Source organism: Diabrotica virgifera, chromosome 2 (genome assembly GCF_917563875.1).
Source record: "Diabrotica virgifera virgifera chromosome 2, PGI_DIABVI_V3a".
In the NCBI taxonomy this organism is placed as follows: domain Eukaryota; kingdom Metazoa; phylum Arthropoda; class Insecta; order Coleoptera; family Chrysomelidae; genus Diabrotica; species Diabrotica virgifera.
The window spans coordinates 12,217,427-12,239,288 of NC_065444.1; the positions used below are offsets into that span (position 1 = coordinate 12,217,427).

Sequence of the window (21,862 nt, forward strand, 5' to 3'; positions counted from 1 at the left end):
CTTTTTCAAAGTTGGCGGCAAGGAGACAAGGAACAAGGGTGGCAATTCCACAAACTTGAGCTGAAACTTATACTTACCCTCCAACACATAAAAAAAATCAAATTGCTTCCTCTGAAAAATGCATACTAAAGCCTAACAATGCAACATTTCAAGGGGCTAATAAGACCGTAAAATAATTACTACTTTAAACTAAATTGAGCCTTCGTTTACAGCGAAAAGGAAACTGCTGGATGATATCACAGGAAATTTTCCAGGAGGGCAATTGACGGCTATAATGGGACCTTCAGGTGCTGGAAAGACATGTCTAATGAATATTTTATCAGGCTATGCGTGAGTATTAATTATTAGCCCTGCTAGTCTTTATATTTTTGATTAAATTTTCTCTGTCAATTCCGATAGGTACATAATTAATATCTGTACATGTTTTTAAGCTTTTTATACAGGGTGTTAGTAAATAAGTATGAATAACTTTAAGGGATAATTCTACATGAAAAATAATGACAGTTTGCTCTATAAACGTATGTCCGCAAATGCTTCGTTTCCAAGATACGGGGTGTTGAAATTTTTTTTCAAACTGCGAATTTTTTTATTGCTCTAAGACCGTTTGAGCTCTAAAAATTAAATTTTGTGGGTTTTAAGAGGTAGTTATTGCGCATTTTCTTATATACAAATAACAATTGTGTATTCATCATTGGCGCGCCTACGGCTAATGGTCTGAATTTTTTTAAAGAAAAAAAAAATAGTGCACCAGTGAGATATTTCAAATTAAAAATTATTTTTGTATTCCACGTTTAATTTATGATAAAGAACCTTTCTTGTCTTTTTTTCATATGGTGCACCGTTTTTATACAAAAAAATAAAACATCTTCGCGCGTATTTTTCATTTCTTAATACATTATCAAGAACTCTCCAATATAATAATGCCAAACTAGAACAATAACAGAAAATATTTCTAAAAAGGTCAACTATGTGCAAGGATACAACAAATGTTCAAAATTACCTCCTTTAAAGGTAACAGAGTAATTTTATATTCACCATTGTCGCGCGTACGGGTAATGGCCCGAATTTTTTAAATAAAAATAGTACTCCACTGAGATATGTCAAATTAAAAAATTGATTTTGTCTTTTTTATAAAAAATAAAATTGTTTTTAAAAAGTAAAATATCTTAACGTTTACAAAGTATTTGAAATAAGTTTCTATGCATATGGAATCTACCTCGAATAATTTGTAAGCCTTTAGATGATTTATTTTTTTGTATAAAAACGGCGCTGCATATGAAAAAAAGACAAGAATTATTTTTTGTTGTAAATTGAACTAGGAATTCAAAAATGATTTTTAATTTGACGTTTCTCAGTGGCGTACTATTTTTTTCTTTAAAAACTTCAAACCGTTACCTGTAACAATGGTGAATATAAAATTATTTTGTCACCTTTAAAGGAGATAATTTTGAACATTTTTTGTAGCTTTGCACCTAGTTAAAATTTTTTTAGTAATATTTTCTGTTATTGTTCTACTTTGGTATTATTATATTGGAGAGTACTTGCTGTATTAAGAAATGAAAAATACGTTCGAAGATGTTTTATTTTTTCGCATAAAAACGGTGCAACATAGGAAAAAAACAAGAAAGTTCTTTTTTATAAATTAAACGTGGAATACAAAAATAATTTTCAATTTGAAATATCTCAGTGGCGTACCATTTTTTCTTTAAAAAAATTCAGACGTAGACATCACCCGTAGGCGCGCCAATGATGAATATAAAATTGTTATTTGTTTGCCGAAAAATGCGCAATGACTACCTCTTGAAACACACCAAATGTAATTTTCATATTTTAACCGGTTTTATAAAAGAGCAATTATAAAAGAGCTTTAACCGGAGCAATAAAAAATTGGCAGTTTGAAATAAAAATTTCAACAACCTGTATCCCGGAAATAAAGCATTTGAGGACATACATTTATAGAACAAACTGCCATTATTTTTTCATGTAGAATTATCCCTTAAAGTTTTTCATACTTATTTACTAACGCCCTGTATATTAAGTTTTATTTTATCTTTGTGATTAAATCATTAAATGATTAAATCATCATCACCCAGCCTTCTACATTCAAAATTGAATACAGCATTCCCTAATTTCTTCCAATTCGGTCCGTCTTGAGCTCTTTACAATCTTGCTGTCCGTTGTGTAGATCGTCTACCTCTGTTTCTTGTGTTTGCTCGTGGTTTCCACACAGTAATTTTTTGGGTTCATCTGTGATATATGAAATCTGTGACGTCTGTCCTTCTTATTTCTTTGTTTCTAATCGTGCTTCTGGGAATCAGTCCAAGTAACGACTGTAAGAGACAACCTTAGGGTAAGATCAGAACAAGTGGGTCGCGATGGAGGTGGAGGTAAAGGTGGAGGTCGCGGTCGATGTCGATATCCATGTAAAACAAACACATTTTAGTGAATGGAAGAGAACAGAGCAGGTAAGTCGCGGTGGAAGTTTAGCGCGATGCCATCCAGGAGGTTTAGCGCGATGCCATCCAAGAGGTTTAGCGCGATGCCATCCAGGAGGTTTACATCGATTCTTTTGAAAATAAAATGAGTTTGTTTTACATGGTTGCCTACTGCGCGGCCTACAAGGATGCTTCCCTGTGATTGGTCCGTTCGAAGCCAAGTTGTCATTACCTGCGCTATTACCTTTTTTGTATTCAGTTTATTTTTGAATTTCTAAAGTAATTAAATACAATAAATTTTTGAAATATGAAGGAGGATCTGATTATTTACAGCTGACATTTCATCACTATCATCACTTGACTGACACAACATCGCAAAAGCACAGTCTTTTTGTCATTCAAATTTCATTAAACTACTTCACTTGATAGTGATTCTAGCTCGACTGACAGCGCAGGTGACCTCCTTGCTATGTGCTGTCGACATCGACCGCGACTTAACTAGTAGCATCCACCGCGACCTACACCTCCACCTCGACCCACTTGTTCTGTTCTTACCCTTAGAGTCTTACGAGAGACTGCGTTCCCCAGAGATCTGACCGTCAAACCCTTTTATGCCATTTTACCATACCATCATGAGGGACAATGAGGGTCTTTCTGGAGGTATTAGAAATCTCAGTAAAGGACAGGTTGGTAATATTCACATTTCTTCTAAAGTACCTAATAAATTACGGTCTTCTTCTTCATGTGCCATCTCATGTATTCTTCCTTGTAATGTTAACTACAACAAGCTATAAGCTCATCATGACATGTCCCAGATATTTCAGTTTCCTAACTTTAATTGTCTTTAAAACTTCTCTTTCTTTTTTAATTCTTCTCAACACCTCGACATTCGTGGCTCTATTCACTCAACTTATTCTTAATATCCTTCTGTAGGCCCATAACTTGAAGGCTTCTAATTTGTTCGAAATACCTTTCTTCAATGTCCAAGCCTCCAACCCATAGAATAATACGGAGAACACGTAGCATCTCAGTCTTATCTTTAAAGAAATTGTAATATCCCTGCTACAGAATGCTTTTTTCAGTTTGTTGAAATCATTTCTTGCCTGTCCTATTCTTGCTTTAATCTCTTCTGTGTATTCATGATTTTCATTAATTATTATACCCAGATACTTATATTTTTCAACTTTTTTAATTTGGTTCCAACATGGACGTATAAATAAAGATATAAATCTTTATTTATACGTCCATGGGTTCCAACGGCAATGCTACTTATATAAGAGAGATCCTGTAGATCACTGTCTTCTCGCACACGAAAATAGAAAATATTTCCACTTTCTGTCAACGCTTCTTTCAAGCTTTTTTTTTCAAGAGCTATCAGCTATTGATAGCCCTACCTTTCTTTCTCTGTTATTAATATATCGGCAATTATAGAACAAGCACATAACCTATTCAATCTCCGATAAAGTTTGCCTTTATTGCCTTTATTCTTCTTAGTGTTCATCTTCGTATTTTTATAATTCTGGCATCTTGTTTCCATTATTTTTTTTTAAATTCTACTTATATGGTATTTGTTAGTTTAGCTAGTGCCTTTTGTTACATCATTTTGATTTCCTATTACATACTATAAAATTAGCAGGGGAGTATGCGACTTCTATTGTATGCTATTATTATTAATGCATTGTATGCTATATTTTATTCTATTATTATTATTGCATATTAATTATTATATTTTTCTAGGACTACAGGCATACTGGGTGAAGTTTTAGTCAATGATGAACCAAGAAACAATGTTGCTTTTAGGAAACAATCGTGTTATATAATGCAAAATGATGATCTCCAACCTTTACTAACGGTATTAGAATCCATGAGAGTGGCTGCTGATTTAATGCTTACGGCGTCTAAGACTGACAAAGATAAAAAGGTAAATTTAGATCATTTTACACAGCTTTCACATGGTATTTAGACAGCTACCAAGAATTAGGTATTACCGTAAGTTAGGTTTAGCTGAGAATTTTTCTATTGCTTACTTACAATAATTTGAGTCCATGTGTTAAACTGTAGCCCTTTTCTGTAGCCTCTGCTACAATTTGCCGCTCGTTCTTTTTCTGTAGGTACCTACTCAAAATTTTTCTGCGGCATACGGTTCGTTAGAAAGAAATTCGTTGATTTGGAAAATTCGTAAAATTTAAAAATTCATATTTTGTCTAATTTAAGTTTAAGTTCGTCATTTTTTGATGAACTGTAGCCTCTTCGCAATTGCTTTTCTCTTGAGGAATCGCATAAACTCTAAAAAATGTAGATTTTCTACAAAAAATTTTATACCATAATTTTTTTATGGTTTTTTGATTTTTGATTTTTTTTTATTTTTGATTTTCTTTGATTTTCCGCTGCTGTATTTTGGTCAAATTTTGAAAAGCATTAAAAAGAGTAAACTGTAGCGTTTCTCAGAATTTTCCTACGGCTTACGGTTCGTGAGAAAAAAATCGTTTAGTGATCTGGAAAGTAGTCCGCACAAACCTTATGGAAATTAGGTGCCAGTGGATTTCGTTCATACTTTGGGAAAATACCCTTTGAAGCATCCTGATAAAAAGTTCTCATGGGCACAACTCAATCATATGAAGGATTTTCAAGATATAGAGGCACAAACTCGGATAATTATAAGATTTACTGGGTATTCCAATTCCCTGAGTTACTGGTTATCTGGCAACATGTAGAAGTTTGGATCAAGGAAACGTACTAGTAGTCTAGGATTTTTTCCTGGCTATCCAATGGCGACCTTTACTTTGACGTTGACCTTCAACGGACGTCATCTTCTAGGGTTTCGAGGGTTTTCGGCATTAAATTGATATAAACAGATTACTCATCGGTTTTTGTGATCGCTTAACACGAATATGCCATCAGAATTGACCTCCGGAGGACGTGGTGACCAGGACCACTGCAAGGGACGTCATCTTCTAGATCTTCAATGGTTTTCGGCATTTAATTGATGCAAATGAATTACTGGAGGGTTTCATGAGGTCGCTAAACATGAATATGCCACCAGAATCGACTTCCGGAGCGCTTGGTTTCCAAGGTCAATGAAAGGCGCTCCTGGAGTTTCGAGGGCCTTTGGTAATACATTAAAGCAAACGGATTAGTTATGAGTTTTTGGGGATGCTGAACACGAATATGTGATCAGCACAGACACAGGAGCACCTGGTGCCTAAGATAGGTTACCTTCTGCAGTTAAAAACCTAAGAGTAATTCATTTGATTCCTCCGAAACTCCAGAAGATAACCTGTCTTAGGCACCAGGTGGTATTGTGTCTGTGCTGATCACGTATTCATGTTCAGCAACCACTAGTATCAAATATCCTCGAAACTCCAGGAGCGTCTTTCATTTACCTTGGAAACCAGGTGCTCCGGGATTCGATTCTGGTGGCATATTCGTGTTTCGTACCTCAAAAAACCCTCCAGTAATTCATTTGCATAAATTAAATGCCAAAAACCATCGAAACTCTAGAAGATGACATCCCTTACAGTGGCCCTGGCTACCACGTCCTTCGGAGGTCAATTCTAATGGCATATTCGTGTTTAGCGATCCCAAAAACCCGCGATTAATCTGTTTATATCAATTTAATGCCGAAAACCCTCGAAACTCTAGAAGATAACATCCGTTGAAGGTCAAGGTCAAATTAAAGGTCGCTATTGGATAGCCAGGAAAAAATCCTAGACCAGTAGTACTTTTCCTTGATCCAAACTTCTACATGTTGCCAGATAACCAGTAACTCAGGGAATTGGTATACCCAGTAAACCTTATAATTATCCGAGTTTGTGCCTCTATATCTTGAAAATCCTTCATATGATTGAGTTGTGCCCATGAGAACTTTTTATCAGGATGCTTCAAAGGGTATTTTCCCAAAGTATGAACGAAATCCACTGGAACCTAATTTCCATAAGGTTTGTGCGGGGTTCTTCCTAAAACTGAAAAATCCATCCAACTGTAGCCTTGTTACTACATACAATATGCCGCTTGTTTTTCTTCTGTGCCAACTACTTGGTATTTACCTCTCTAGGTAAAGCTCTCTATGTTCATCGACTTATAGTCGTCTAATTTATTTCTTTTTAACACGTAAACAACAATTTACATTCAACCACTTTTTGGTTTTTCGGTTATTAGCGCAATTACTCCAAAGTTCACTGAAGATGGACTGATTAGTCCGAAAACTTTCGTTCTGAATCGACGACGTATTTGAATGTATTTGAATCGACGGATTCTTAAAAAATTTGTTTTAGATAGCATCCATTTTGAAATCCGTCACTCTTTGGGAAATAAAACACACCAGGACAGACGCCCTATCTGGGGGACAGAAGAAACGTCTTTCTGTAGCATTAGAGCTGCTTAGAGATCCACAAGTTATGTTTTTTGATGAACCTACTAGGTATTTATCTTAACTGTCTTCTTCTCTCTGATCCTTTTTGGTTTAACTCATGAATTTTATTTATTTTTTTAGTGGATTAGATAGTTTAAATTCAATTCGTCTTGTAAAATTGCTGAAAGAAATGTCCGAAAGCGGTAAAACCATTATTTGTACGATTCATCAACCCAGTGCCACGATATTTAAATTGTTCGATCACCTGTATGTTGTATCAAGTGGTAAATGTATATACCAAGGATCACCGAATAATCTCTTACCATATTTTGAAGATTTTGATTTGATTTGCCCTACTCAACATAATCCAGCTGACTTCTGTAAGTATGCTACTACATATTCCAGCTGATTTAGCGCAAAAACAGACGAACCACTCTGCAGAGCTACTCTGTGGATCCACAAAGTGGCTTAAACAGGCGATTTTGTAGCCCCAATGATTTTGTAATGGACGCCACAGTGGCGAGGATCGGTGACAGTGGATGACCCCGGTCTCTGATCCCCGCCACTGTGGTGTCCATTACAAAATCATTGGGGCTACAAAATCGCCTGTTTAAGCCACTTTGTGGATACACAGAGTAGAGCTGCAGAGTGGTTTGTCTATTTTTGCGCTCATGCAAACTATTAAGTAAACATTATCAATCATTCAGCTACTTGTCTTACAAGATTTTAAACAACTGGCAATGCATCTGGATTATATTTTTCTAATAAAATCATTTTTAGTATTGGAAGTAGCTTCAGGAGATTATGGGGATTTTACACATGCTCTCTCAACTAAGTCGAATAATGGAATCAATGAAAGTTATGCGAAATTAAGTGCTAGTACAATGAAACTAAATTCAATAAAAGGTAAATAGGCATTCGCAAAATTACTCAAACAGTTTTCCATCTCTGTGGCTTACTAATACCGTCATTAACATACCTAACTGTAGATTTTTTACAGTGCACTATACCCACTTAAAAAACGTTTATTATTCTTTTATAGAAAACCTAAAGTTTTCTGTTGGGCATATTGTTGCATATTGTTGGGTAAATATCATGGTAATATTTATCCTTTAGTTGGGAATACGCACCAATTTTGGTTTTAAATCAAATTTATTTCTGGTTCTGAGATTCCTTAACTCTGTTCTTCTTCTTCCTAGACATCGCTTTAGAAATATTATTTCTTGTAGAAAGGTTTGTAGAAGGGTAAATCTGGATTCATTTCGCATAGTGTGTCTATCACGAGTTTATGGTGGTCAGTAATACCTCTCGGTTCTTCTTCATTCTTCCGGAAACCTTCTCATCCTAATCCTCCTGAGTCGCTTAGTCGACGGGGTTTTAAATATTCTCAGATATAGTCAAATCTCAAATGCATCCAATTATCTGCACATATCTTAGTTCGGCCTTCTGATTTACTATCATGCAGCTGTGTTATTGCAGAATAAACCTCCTGCTGTAATGTTTTTGATCCACTATTTACCTCTTTTTCTAGCACAAAGGTGTTACCTTTTTGGTATTTAAATAGGTTCTCTAGGTATTCTTCTCACATTCTTATTTTACTCTATTTGTCCAAGATGATGTTTCTGTCAGAATCAGTCAGTCTTTAATTTTTCTATATACCTTGTGATTATTGTACTTTGATATAGAGTATCAGTGTCTTCGCATCTCCCCATTGTTTCTTTTTCTTTTGCTTCTATTATTCTCCTTCTTGTTGATATATTTATGGTTTTATATTTTCTAGGTCATTTTTGGTTTTTCTCCTTTGGTTCATTAGTTTCAAGATCCCATCTGACGTCCATGTTTCTTTTCTTGATTAATTTATATGCCTTTTGATTTGATTTTCTTCTCTTCACTCTTTTGAGTTTGACTCGGAATACTCCGACCAGTGGAACGTGGTCCATCTCCAAGTCTGCACCAGGATAAGCTGTTTCTGAATCTTCTTTTTATTGTTAGAGGCCTTATATATTGAAGGATGGGCATTTGTGAATAGAACCAGTAACAAAACGGCGCATGCCGGTAAAGATGAATTTTAGAGCGATTCTTCTGAAACTACCTTCATTGCCATAAAAACCAACAGTTGGCGCATCATAATATTCTTTCATAATGGGTTCACGGTAGTGTATGGGTATTACTGTTTATCGTCTTCTTCGTCTTTTTACTACAAATATCCACGATAGTTTGGAGGAAGTCAGAAAACTAATAAACCACCTTAATAATGTATGCAATTTGCCCCTCATTTAAGCTAACTTTATTTTTATTTTCTTTTGATTTTAGAACCCAATATTGGAGAAGATTTTCTTGCAGCAACAAAAAGAACAATCGTAAACGAAATCGAATATACTTGGGATGAGTGCGGCTTAAATTCTTATCCAACTTCAACGATAAACCAGTTTGTGGTGCTGACGAAGAGATCTTTTCTAATGCTCTCTAGAGACAGAACTTTGACGTACTTCAGATTGGGGACTCATTCTGCCATAGCGCTATTTTTAGGAATTTTGTACTTCGGTGTTGGGCTGGATGCCGCTAATATTAATGACAATTTTAGTTTTATGTTTTTTACGGTTATGTTCCTTATGATGACGGCGTTCAACTGTGTAGTTACCACATGTAAGTAGTAAACAAATTTCTCAAATAATTATAAGCTGCATTAATGGCGAAAAAATTGGGCGATGGAAATAGGGGTCATCATGCCACAACATCTGAATGAGTTTACAATTTGCCTTTATTGCTCCGACACATATCAATCAGCTAAAACCTTAACGTTAAAGTTAACCCTCCACTTTATAGATTTCAAACAAGCTTTCGATTCTGTCATAACTCGTATGTACCAGGTCCTAAGAGTACTTGGAATTCCGAAAAAGATGATCAGACTAGAAAAATTGATCTCAATTAAAACCGACAATAGAGGGAATAGAATAGAATAGCAGGAAGCCTAACCGGAAACTTTGAAGTTAAAAGGGAATTGAAGCAGAGAAATACGCTGTACACAGTACTCTCCAATTTGTTGTTGAAGGCAATATTGAGAGAGAGTGGAATACGAACGAAAGGTATGATATAATCTATGACAACAGAAGCCAGGTTCTCACCTTTCGGACGATATAGTGCTAATGGCAAGAAATGAAAGGGAACTGCTAAGGATTTTCAAACTCTTTAAATCTAAGGCTAAGCAGTATGGACTGAGGATTATTGAGCAAAAAACAAAGTATATGGAAATAAGGCAGACCACATATGAAGGCATACAACTGAAGACTACCACAAACAACGAGAGTAAAGAGTATTGCTCCAAAAAGGCGACGGAGTTTGAGTGAATTTCGAGAGGAAAGAAGACTGTCGGAGCCCTACACAAACTACCAAGGGCAAAAACCATCTCCAGAGAGGCAAAATTAAGACAGTGATCTAGCCCACATTCCTTTACGGAAACGAAACATGGGTTGTGGTAAAAAATCAAGAAAAGAAGCTGAACATCTGGGAGCGGAGTGTCCTAGGGAAGATCTTCGGGGGACTAAAAGGCGATGAAGGCATTTGGAGGATACTTGCAAATGCAGACGTCAGAGTACCGGAAACTAGAAATAGGCCAGAAATAAGAGGAAAATAGTGAAGAAATTTCAAGCCAAGAAAACAGAAAACAGAAGTACCAGTTGTATAAAATTTTTAACTAAAAAATTGCAAGAACTTATATTTTTTTGTTAAATATAGAATTAAAATAATAATTTTATGCTTATTATTATACTACATAATTCATAAATCTTGTTTTAGTTCCTTCAGAATTACCTATAATAATTAAGGAACACTTTAATAAATGGTATGCCATACGATCGTATTATGCAGCAGTATCTATTTCAGATATAACCGTCCAAGTAAGTTACTTTAACCATATATATTTTGTATATAGTAAAGTACAATAAGTATAACACCGAATATAATATTATATTGGCACAATTTACAGTCGTATAGGCATAGGAAGTTCGGTGAACAATTTATTTCTATAATATTTGCTTCTTTTTTTTTCTTCAGTTGTCTACATTTAATAATTATATCTACTTCCTTACACTAATAAAAAAAGCCCAAGATAGAGAAGAATTTGCAGAAGTTATCGGTAATCTTCTCTAGAAGAGGGCACCTGCAGAAGAAGGAAAGCTACCTCCATTTTGCATAATATATTCCCGGCATTCCCTTTCATTTTTTCCTTCAACTTTGCTTGATGTTCGAATCTGTGTATACACTTTAATAACTGACATCCTTATCACAGGCTTCCCCTTCTCTTTTTTATTGAATTTTTCTTGAAAGTCTGTGTATCCACTCTATTAACTGATATCCTTATTACATATCCCGGGCATCGTGTCATATGAGCTTTTATTAGTCAAGATGGTTTTCATATAATTTCTAAGCGTATTTCTTTCCCATACCTGGGAAAAAGAAGGGCATTGGCAAACCTGATCTTGGTATTCCTTGTTATTGTTTGGTATGCCAAAGGTCTCTATGGACCTAATTACTGATTTGTATATTTGTAAATTGAGATTTTTTCATGTCCGCTATTTTTTGAATACTGTATTTGTAATGTATTTGTGCTATAATTAATATTGTGCTTTTTGTTATTAAGAAAATTTTAAGTTAATCTTAGATGTAATTAATAAAAATTTTCAGATTTTGGCTACCGTTTTGTATGCCACAATAACCTATTTATGTACACAACAACCTATGGAATGGAGTAGAGTATCTTCGTTTTTGTTTATATGCATTTTGGTCTCGGTTATCTCCCAAAGTTGGGCATTGGTTGTGGGCTCCTGTTTGAGTGTAACGGTAAGAATTATGATCTATCTATTTTGTAATTTAAATATAAGTGCGTCCAAAAAGGCGAAATTTAGCTATCCACGTTAATCAAAATGATATAATGAATTATACAAAAGCCAAGATATTAGCAATAGAAAAGCTCCTTATCAATCTGATCTCAACGAACTTCATGATGTCTATTATAAATTATGCAAAGTACCTATTGATGCGATAATTCCTCTGTTTTTATTCTGTTTAATGTTGTTGTTTTGTTTGGGTTTACATGACTGTGGATACTAATAATTCCATTTGACATGTTTTAATTTTAGAATAGTACTTACCTATATTAACCAGAATATAAACATGTAGTTTTAAATTTATAAGGAACAAATAAGAAATCACTAAAAGTAGATGTTACGTATGCATATTTAGTTGAAGCTTAAGGGAACGGGAAATTAAATATTTATTTATCTCCACAATTACCTTCTCTCTAAGTGCATTTTATTTTACACAAATATTTATTCTTTGCGAAAAATGTACATACATCGCTTATATTAAATAATATTCTACAAAAATAGTGTTACGCAATAAAAATCGATATATTATGCAAACGTGTATGATAATCTGATCAAATATAACTTTATCTCTAGTTATGCATTACTATTTTAATAATTTAATAAATGGATCATGTGTTAATAACGTTTATTTATCACAAATAGTAAGAAACTTAACAATGAAATAAAGAAAGCATTCAAGTCTTCTTCTTCTTCGTTTTATGTAGAAATGACTCTGTCTGTTTTTCAATGTGCCTCCAGTAAGTGATCATTCTATCTTTTTCGTGGTCTTCCCACTGATCGTCTTCCTATTTGGGGAACCGTCTCTGGCCGTCCTTACTACTATATTTGTTGTCATTCGGCTTATGTGGTCGTTCCATTCTACTCTTCTGTTTTTCACCCAGTTTTTAATGTTGTCCACCTTGCATCTCCGTTGTATATATACACTTCTAGCTCTATCCCATATGTCCCAGTGTCTCATTTTCCGTTATGTAGAAGCCAAGGTATTTAAATTCTCTTACTAGTCCTAGTTTTCCTCCAAGCAATTCCATGTTTCCAATCATGCCTGTTCCTCCCAACCACATATAATCCATTTTTGACCTGCTAACTTTAAGACCTTCCTCTTCAATAGCGTTCTACAATCCTCCAACTACTAGTCCAACATTTCTTTGCTCTCCTCTCTAACACAATATCATCAACAAAGAGCATAGACGAAAGAGCCTTCTCACTTTACCTCTGAGTACATTCATAACAAGATTAAACAGGGGGGATTGAGTTGAAAAGCCTTAATGCAAAACAACCGTTACTGGAAAAGTGTCGATCAATCTGACACATGTCATGGTCCTTTACTTGTCATGTCATGGTCATTACTTTGGTATAAGTTCCCCCATACATATCCTTCACTAGCCTTATGTACTTCTCAGGAATCCATGTCTCTCATACATCTCCACAGGAACTGTGTCGTACGCCTTCTCAAGATCTATAAATACCAAATATAGCTCTCTTTTCTTGTCTTCATATTTATCCCTCAACTCTCTCAAAGCAAAGCAGTTGTCCCCATTTCTGGCATAAACTCAAACTGTCTTTCTCCTAGAAATGTTTCTCTCCTTAAACGAACAAACGAAATAACAAACGAAAGAGAACAAATACAAAATAGTTGATTGATGTGATCGTTCATAAGTAATCTTTTATTTTTCCGACTGCATCTCCCCCAAATTTTCATTGTGTGCGACATTACCTTTAACCCTCTATAGTTCTTACAATCCTGAATGTTCGCTTTATCTTTATGCCATGTAGTACCATCACACACTCAGTCCATACATTGGGCATCCTTTCTTCTTCATATATCCTACTCATCATTTGACACAATATATCAACCTCTTCCTCTCCTAGAGTCTTCCAAACCTCCACAGGTAGGTCCGTCAGGTTCTATTACCTTACCATTCTTCATGATATTTAACGCTTCGCCAATCTCGTCTCTCAATATCATTGGTATTACATCCTCATTTGGGATCCCGCATCCTCTGTCTCTCCTCTAGTGTTCTTCGTTTAGCAACTTTCTAAAGCTTTTGAATACATGTATCATCATCATTCTCTTTGCCTTATCCCTATGCGGGGTCGGCTTCCCTAATTGCATTTCTCCACACAATTCTATCTTGGGTCATATCAATGTTAATCCCTTTACCAACATATTCTGCCTTATCGCCTCCCCCCAGGTCTTCTTTGGTCTTCCTCTCCTACTCCTTCCAGGAATCTGCACTTCAGCTATTCTTCGTATTGGGTGATTAACGTCTCGACGTTGAACATGACCAAACCATCTTAACATAATATGCTCTCTCATTTTGGCATCAATTGGTGCCACACCTAGACTTCCCCTAATATACTCATTTCTAATTTTATCCTTCTTTGTCACTCCACTCATCCATCTAAGCATTCTCATTTCCGCCACATGCATTCGTTGTTCCTCTTTCTTTTTCATTGCCCAACATTCAGTTCCGTACATCATAGCCGGTCTTATGGCTGTTTTTATAGAATTTTCCCTTCAGCTTGATTGGAATTTTTCTGTCACACAACACACCACTCGCTTCTTTCCACTTCATCCATCCAGCCCTAATTCTACTGCATGCATCTCCATCTATTTCTCCATTACTCTGTAATACCGATCCTAGGTACTTAAAACTATTGCTTTTCACAATTATTTCACCATCCAAAGATACCATTTTATTTGTAGTAGCTCCATCTTTAAATGAACATTCCAAATACTCTGTTTTTGTCCTACTAAGTTTTAAACCTTTTTCCTCCAGAGCTTGTCTCCACTGTTCCAGTTTTTGTTCTAAGTCTCTTTCACTATTTCCTACTAACACGACATCATCAGCATACATTAAGCACCATGGAATGTTACCCTGTAGTTTCGCTGTTATCTGGTCCAAAACTAATGAGAATAAATACGGACTAAGCACAGAGCCTTGGTGCAATCCTACTTTCACATGAAATTTATCAGTCTCTCTCACACCTGTCCTAACACTAGTCGTTACTCCCTCATACATATCCCTCACAATCTTTACATATTCACCAGGGACTCCTTTCTTATTGAGTGCCCACCACAGAATCTTTCGAGGAACTCTATCATATGCTTTCTCAAGATCAATGAATACCATATGAGCGTTTGTTTCTTTACTCCTGTATTTTTCCATCAACTGTCTTATAATGAAAATTGCATCTGTTGTTGATCTACCCTGCATAAAGCCAAATTGATTCTCGGATATTTCGGTCTCTTCACGTATCCGTCTCTCAATTACTCTTTCCCATATTTTCATGGTGTGGCTACGCAGTTTTATAGCCCTGTAGTTTGTACATTGTTGTATATCTCCCTTGTTTTTGTAAACAGGTACCAGTATACTGCTTCTCCATTCGTCTGGCATTTGTCCGACTTCCGTAATTCTATTAAATAGACCTGCTAGCCACCTTGTTCCTGTCTCTCCCAATGCTCTCCATACTTCCCCAGGAATATCATCTGGTCCTACCGCTTTTCCTTTCTTTATTTTTTGAAGCGCTTGAGCCACTTCCTCGTTGGTTATTTTGGTGACCATTGCTGCTACTGTATCCGTTGACTCTACAGGCTGTCTGTCAAATTCTTCATTTAATAAGCTGTCAAAGTACTTTCTCCATCTCTTTTTGACATCCCTTTCGTGAACTAGTATTCTATTATTTTCATCTCGGATACATCTAATCTGATTAAAATGTTTTTCTTTCTTTGCTCTCTGTTTGGCTATTTTCGCCTTCCCTGGTATCAAGTTGATCGTATAGGTTTGAATACGCTTCTGCTTTGGCTATTGCTACTGCTACTTTCGCTTCCTTTTTCGCCACCATATAGTTTTGAAGATCTGTGTCGGATCTGGTTTCTTGCCACTTTTTATATAATTTTCTCTTCTCTTTTATTTTTCCTTGTACTTCGTTTTACCACCACCAAGTCTCTTTATCCTCAAACTTTTTTCCTGACGTTTTCCCAAGTATTTCAATAGCAGTCTCTCTAATACTACTGGCCATTTTTCTCCAAATTGTATTAGGGCTTCCTTTCATGTTCCAACATATTTTTTCTACTATTCTTCTCCTGAATAGACCTTCTTTCTCATCTTTCAGCAGCCACCACTTGATTATTTTTTGTGGTCCTCTCCGATATTTTTGTTTAGCTTCGCTTTTTACTTCGATGTCCAGAACAAGCAGCTTATGTTGTTGGCTTACTGTCTCACTAACTATTACCTTGCAGTCCTTGCATTCACGTATGTCTTCTTTCCTTATCATGAAGTAGTCTATTTGGGATTGATGTTGTCCACTTTTGTAGATAATAAGTTGAGTTTCTCTCTTTTTAAAGAATGTGTTAACAATCGCCATATCCAATGCTGTTGCTAATTCAAGCATGTCATCTCCAGCTTAATTTCTAGTTCCAAAGCTTAATCCCCCATGTATTGTTTCATATCCTGTCTTGTTTGGCCCACATGTGCATTGAAATCACCTCCTATTATAACTTTCTCCTCTGCTGGAATATCACTCAGTATGTCTCCTAATTGATCATAGAAAGCTCTTCTTTCATTCTCACCCAGACCTGTTTGGGGAGCATACACACACACACAACATTCAATACCTCTTTATCAATTACAAATTTCACTGACATCATTCTATCACTCGTTCTTACAACTTCTACTACGTTATCTTTCATTTCACTATCAGCAATTATACCAACTCCATTTCTAGTGTTACTACTCCCTACATACCACAATTTGTATCCTTCACCTAGTTCTTTCGCCCTTTGTCCTTTCCACCTAGTTTCTTGAATACAAGCAATTTGAACTCTTCTTCGTTTGAGCGCATTCACTAACTCCAGACTCTTACCTGTAAGACTACCAAGATTCCACGACCCTATCCTGATTTTTCTAACCTGCAATGGTGTTCCCCCTGAGATAGTCCTCACCCGGAAATCCGAACGGAGGCTCATTTTACTTCCGGCACATTTTACCTCAGGAGATGCCATCATTTCAGTATAAGTTTTTTTTTATATCATTGGAGAAGATCTTTTCATTATTATGGCCTGAAAAGATTTTATTTGGATATTTGATACATGTATGTCGATATTTAATAGAGTATGTGACGATAATATAATTTTAGCGCCTAGAGACGCCAATGAATTAAGTAAAACGTGTTTTTATACCGTGCCGGACGATATAAAAGTCGGAACGAAAAGCCTAATTGATTATTCTTGGAGCGTTGATCGAAGAATAATAAACAACAACGAGGTATAAGAGGTGAGTTTAAGTACATCCCGAACCATTTTCCGCAATCCTACAACTCTCGTCGTTTTGGTGCGCTGAACGAATTTCGATGGTTTTCCTTTTACCTATCCTTATAGGAGCGGTGATCGTAATTCCTTACATGTCTTTCCCCTGGCGAGTTGAGCGAGATGTCGTCTCCTTATACTATGCTGTCGAGCATTTCATATTAATAAAGGTAATTCCTAATCCACGCGATCGTCGGTAGTATTCATTCATGTACCAAATATTGTCACATCGACCCGAACCGAAAGTTCGATACGTAGGTTATAAATATATATTGTATTAACAAAATTATGGGGCCTATGTATGAACATGGAGAAAACGGAATATTTGAGAATAGGAGAGGAAACCGAAGATCCGGAATTAGAGTTAAGAAATATAAGGAAATGTAAGGAATATAGATATTTAGGAAGCATAATATCAGAAGAAGGAACTACAAAAAGAGACATACAGCATAGGATACAGCAAGGAAGGAAAGCAACTCGTATTTTAAATGGTCTACTATGGTCTAACAAGGTGAAGCTGAACACAAAGTTAACAATCTACAGAACAATTGTGGAACCTATTATAACTTATGGAGCAGAGTGTTGGCAACTCACAGGAAAGGAAAGAAGAAATATAGAAGTAGTAGAAATGGATCACTTACGTAGAGCATGCAGAGTATCTAGATTAGAATATGTACCAAATGAGGAAATAAGACGACGGACAAAGAGTTTATATTCCACGGTTGACCATATAGAAACAAATAAATTGCTATGGTATGGTCATGTTATGAGGATGTCAGAGGAAAGATGGCCAAAAAGAGCATTAAATTATACACCCATAAATAGAAGAAGAAGGGGAAGGCCTACAGAAACATGGAAGAAAGGCATAGAACAGTCTATGGCAGATAGAGCTATTGACGAAAACGAATGGGTGGATAGAAAACAATAGCGAGCGAAATGTGGGATGCGGAGGAGACCGTAGGAACCCCACTACTTATATATTGTTATGATCTGATTTCTATTACTTTTATATTAATTATTATCTATTTGATAAATTATTTAATTAACGCAAATCATATATAAAAATTAAGAAATAATCTCAGGGTGCCTTTTAATAACGTAAAAAAATGTCTAAATTATCTTATGTTATACTTATCTTCTCTCGTGGTTTCAGTATCTCTCAGTTGATCCTTATCGGAATAAAAATAGGAAAAGGAAATAAATAGAAATACCATAAATAAACACATACAAATACCTTTATTATAAATAGCAATGCTCTGTAAATTAACAATTAAATTCTGTGGGCATAATTGTCCAAATGAAACCTTTATCATATAAACTAATCTAATTAAAAATAATATTTATCGCTTTGTTCTTGATACCATTAATAAAACCAACTAAACAAACAAATTTAGTATTCGCAAAATTACTTATACTTCCTATTAAATTTTTGAAATGTTGGAATCTTAAATTAATATGCTTTTACGTAAAGAAATTAACTTCTGATTATAAAAAATCTGTCACATAGGTTACTGACTGACCTTTTTGATTCACACACAGTGATGTCTCCTCTTGACCCAAACAGCTCCTCCTTGTTGATTATGTTAGGCTACCAATCAAAGCCCTCTCCGTTCTCAGCAAACAATCCAGCAGGATACCAGCAACTATTTCTCCAAAACACAAGCCAGGCTTCCTTTGACCAGGACTCGTTCAATAAACTCAAAATCTCTCTCCTCTCTTTCTCTCAACAATAATCTCCTGAGACCCAAGTATCTTTTTTACTTGGTGTCACAAATAATTTTAATAACGATAATTCTTGTAACTTACTCTCTTGGACTTTACAGAATCAAAGAGGTATTTCTTCTCGATTTGATTTGTCTCTCGTTCCACTTATCAGCTACTCTCACTTATCAAACACAACCACTAGTACTTGTTTCTGAACTACTCACGAAAACTTTTGACTGCTCCTCTCGGCTGCCGGTAACACAATAATCACTCTTTCCAAAACTATCTGAAAATTCAACCTTCTCTCCTTCCCATTCCAAATTGCCAAACCAATCAGATACATTTCTTCTTCCCCATTCTTTTTTTCATTCGAAACACCCACTCATACTTTCAAAAATATTCCTACCATCATAATAAATTACTTTCGGGAAATTCTACAACATTTACTCGGGGTTAAACAAAAAGAGATTAAAATTCCAAACTTTCTTTACCTTAATTTTCTAAGAACTAATTACCTATGGCTTCTACCTTTCCCGTAATAAACAATCGGTTTAAAATAATAATCCTAAATAACTTTCACTTCACTTTTATTTACAAAGGTTTTTAATATTAAAAAATTGAAGAATCTCAGATGCAGAATCCACCAATTTAATAAATTAAAATGGTAGAAAACTGAGATTTTTCGTGTTTGAAAGTTCTTACTGGTACATCCTTAATCTGCGACTTTTTCAATTAATAAGACAGCAGACGACGAATATAGAAAACTAAAGGGAAACGATCACATTTCGCTTTCATTCGTCTAGGAAAAACGGACAGCAGAGGAACTTTCAGTACTCAAATCCGAGTAAAGGAAATAAAAATAATAAATGATGGTTTTGCTTGTTTTCGATTCAGAGGGTTGCAGACCAGCTAGACAGGCCCTGTTTCTACCCTTTCAGGCGTCATCAGTAGCTTTCCAAAGTGTGCCCACCTATTATTTTTATGTTTTTAATATTCTTCATGGAAAATTTCATTAAGGAGAAACCACCTTGCGTGAAAGCTAACTTCTAATAAATATTTACAAGTCAATATACAGGGTGTATCAAATTTATGTGCCCGCGTTATATTAAAAAAATAAAAAATTTTATTCTATCTTTGATTGATAAATTGAAACACAATAATATATTAACAAAATTAACGAGCAATTAAGGCTAATTATCTTATCTTTTGTATGTTTTGTTGATTCAAAATAAAAATGTCTTAAAAAGCGAACATTTGTCTCCGACTGTATTTTGTTACCTGGAGCATCAAATACAACGACAACGTTGCAAGTAATATTATTAGAAAGGTTTTGCACCTCTTAAAATAACCCCTGATTTTGGCTCCGCTATGGTTAACTTTATTAAGCATAACGATTACGGCAACGTTAAAAAGCAGAGTTTTTGCAGCCTGTCAAGTAGGTTTTTCGTGTCATCGTTATCGTTATTTAAACATAACCTCACTTCACAACGTTATTGTAATTTTAAGCATATACTTGAACAGTTTTTGATATTTTAATTTATAGGTCATCAAAATTAGAATCTATGTAAATGTAATTTTACTGATTTTTTTACATTCTGGCAACAAAGCAATTTAACCATTACTATAACGATAACGATAAGCACTACTTTAAACCTCCGAAAATTACGGAATCCCTTATGTTTAATAACGATAACGGATCATATATTCGCTACTGAGCAGACGTAGTATAACGATAACCATAATAACGGAATTGCAAAATAAGAGGTGCAAAATCTCTCTATTATAATTGTAAAATATACTTTATTAATTCACTTAGAAAATAATATAAAACTAACTTTGATTTATATTTCAGAACGGCGTAGTAATAGGTCCCTTCTTTCTTCTACCATTCATCATGTTTTCCGGATACTTCGTTCAACTTCGTGATTGTCCGCACCAACTTAAATGGATGTTTGACATTTCTTTCCCCCGATATGCGCTTGAAGGGTTGGTACTCACGATATTCGGCTATGACAGAGGAAAACTACCCTGCGAGTCCAAGGATTTCTGTCTCTACGTATATCCTGAGCAGTTTATTAAAGACAAAGACATGGAAAATGCCAGCTATACGATAGGAGTAATGTGTTTGATGGGTTTAATTGTTGGGATGAGGATTGCAGGAGGAGCTGCTTTGAGTATAAGGCTGAGGCATGACAGACGAAGGAGATAGTGGAGAATTTTAGAGATTTTTATGACTTGTGAAATTTAGACTACTTGATGTATTGTTTTATGTCAAAAATAAAAATATACAAAATACCAGTGTTTCTATATTGGACTTAGTTAACCCGTGAGCAGTCGCGCCGTTACAAAAAATCTAACATTTTATCCTTTTTCGCGATAACTTGATGAACAATTTTGCAACATAACTTTCCACTCGCAAGTGCCTTGAGGAAGGGTGTAGTAATAGGTTTTTTTATTTATTTTTTTTCTTCTTCTTCTTCTTCTTCTTTTTGTGGAATTTATGGTTTTGGGGGTAGCCAATTAGCTTTAATAATTGTTAGAAATAATATTTCACGTAAATATAGCAAGTAAATAAAAATACTATAAAATAAAAATTTGTTGTAAATTCGTATTTAAATTCGTATTGTGAGATAAAATCTAACACGCTACTGTTCACGTTACAGAAGTGGGCGCGACTGCTCCCGGGTTAAACATTTTTTTTATTCTTTAGTTTCTAATGTAGAAGGATTTTAATATGTTATGAAGAAATATTAATCTGCCAAGGACTAAGCGATCGACAACAAACAGGTACGAAATAATGAGAAAACCATCAATAAAGGAGTATATTGTTCTAATAGTTTTTATCTCCATATCGCTTTAACCTTGCTTGAGGAATCAAGTTTCAATATTTACAGTCCTTTTCTTTTCGATTTTACAGTTACAAGCATTTATCTATAAGACATCTTTTTAAACTTGTATTAATTATTCTTTCTAATTTCATCACAGTTTTTTACGTATGAATTTTTCGATATTTCTGTAGAGTACGTCATTGAATCAATAAAGAATTCATGTTTTATTTGTGTAATTGAATGTTGATTTTATATTCTAATCTATTTTTTTACTGATTTTTTTTATTTGTAATCATTTTTTAAATAAAATTTGTATCAACTAACGGTAAATTTTCGACATCTTTTGATCA

At 35.0% G+C, this 21,862-nt stretch overlaps 1 protein-coding gene across 2 annotated transcripts in view; it reads left to right on the top strand.

Moving 5' to 3' along the window:
- LOC114333360 (ATP-binding cassette subfamily G member 4) overlaps positions 1–20,979 on the top strand; it is a 36,193-nt gene extending 15,214 nt beyond the window's left edge. Inside the window, exons 3-11 of one of the 2 annotated variants that reach the window (XM_028283223.2) lie at positions 213–330; positions 4,173–4,356; positions 6,710–6,855; positions 6,928–7,166; positions 7,567–7,692; positions 9,100–9,432; positions 10,582–10,682; positions 11,470–11,625; positions 20,537–20,979. In XM_028283223.2, the coding sequence (XP_028139024.1) occupies positions 213–330; positions 4,173–4,356; positions 6,710–6,855; positions 6,928–7,166; positions 7,567–7,692; positions 9,100–9,432; positions 10,582–10,682; positions 11,470–11,625; positions 20,537–20,893 (1,760 nt within the window). In that variant the 3' untranslated portion in view covers positions 20,894–20,979. The remainder of the gene's footprint in view (positions 1–212; positions 331–4,172; positions 4,357–6,709; positions 6,856–6,927; positions 7,167–7,566; positions 7,693–9,099; positions 9,433–10,581; positions 10,683–11,469; positions 11,626–20,536) is intronic. The other variant, XM_028283224.2, reaches the window with a different exon arrangement.
- The last annotated feature ends 883 nt before the right edge of the window (positions 20,980–21,862 follow it).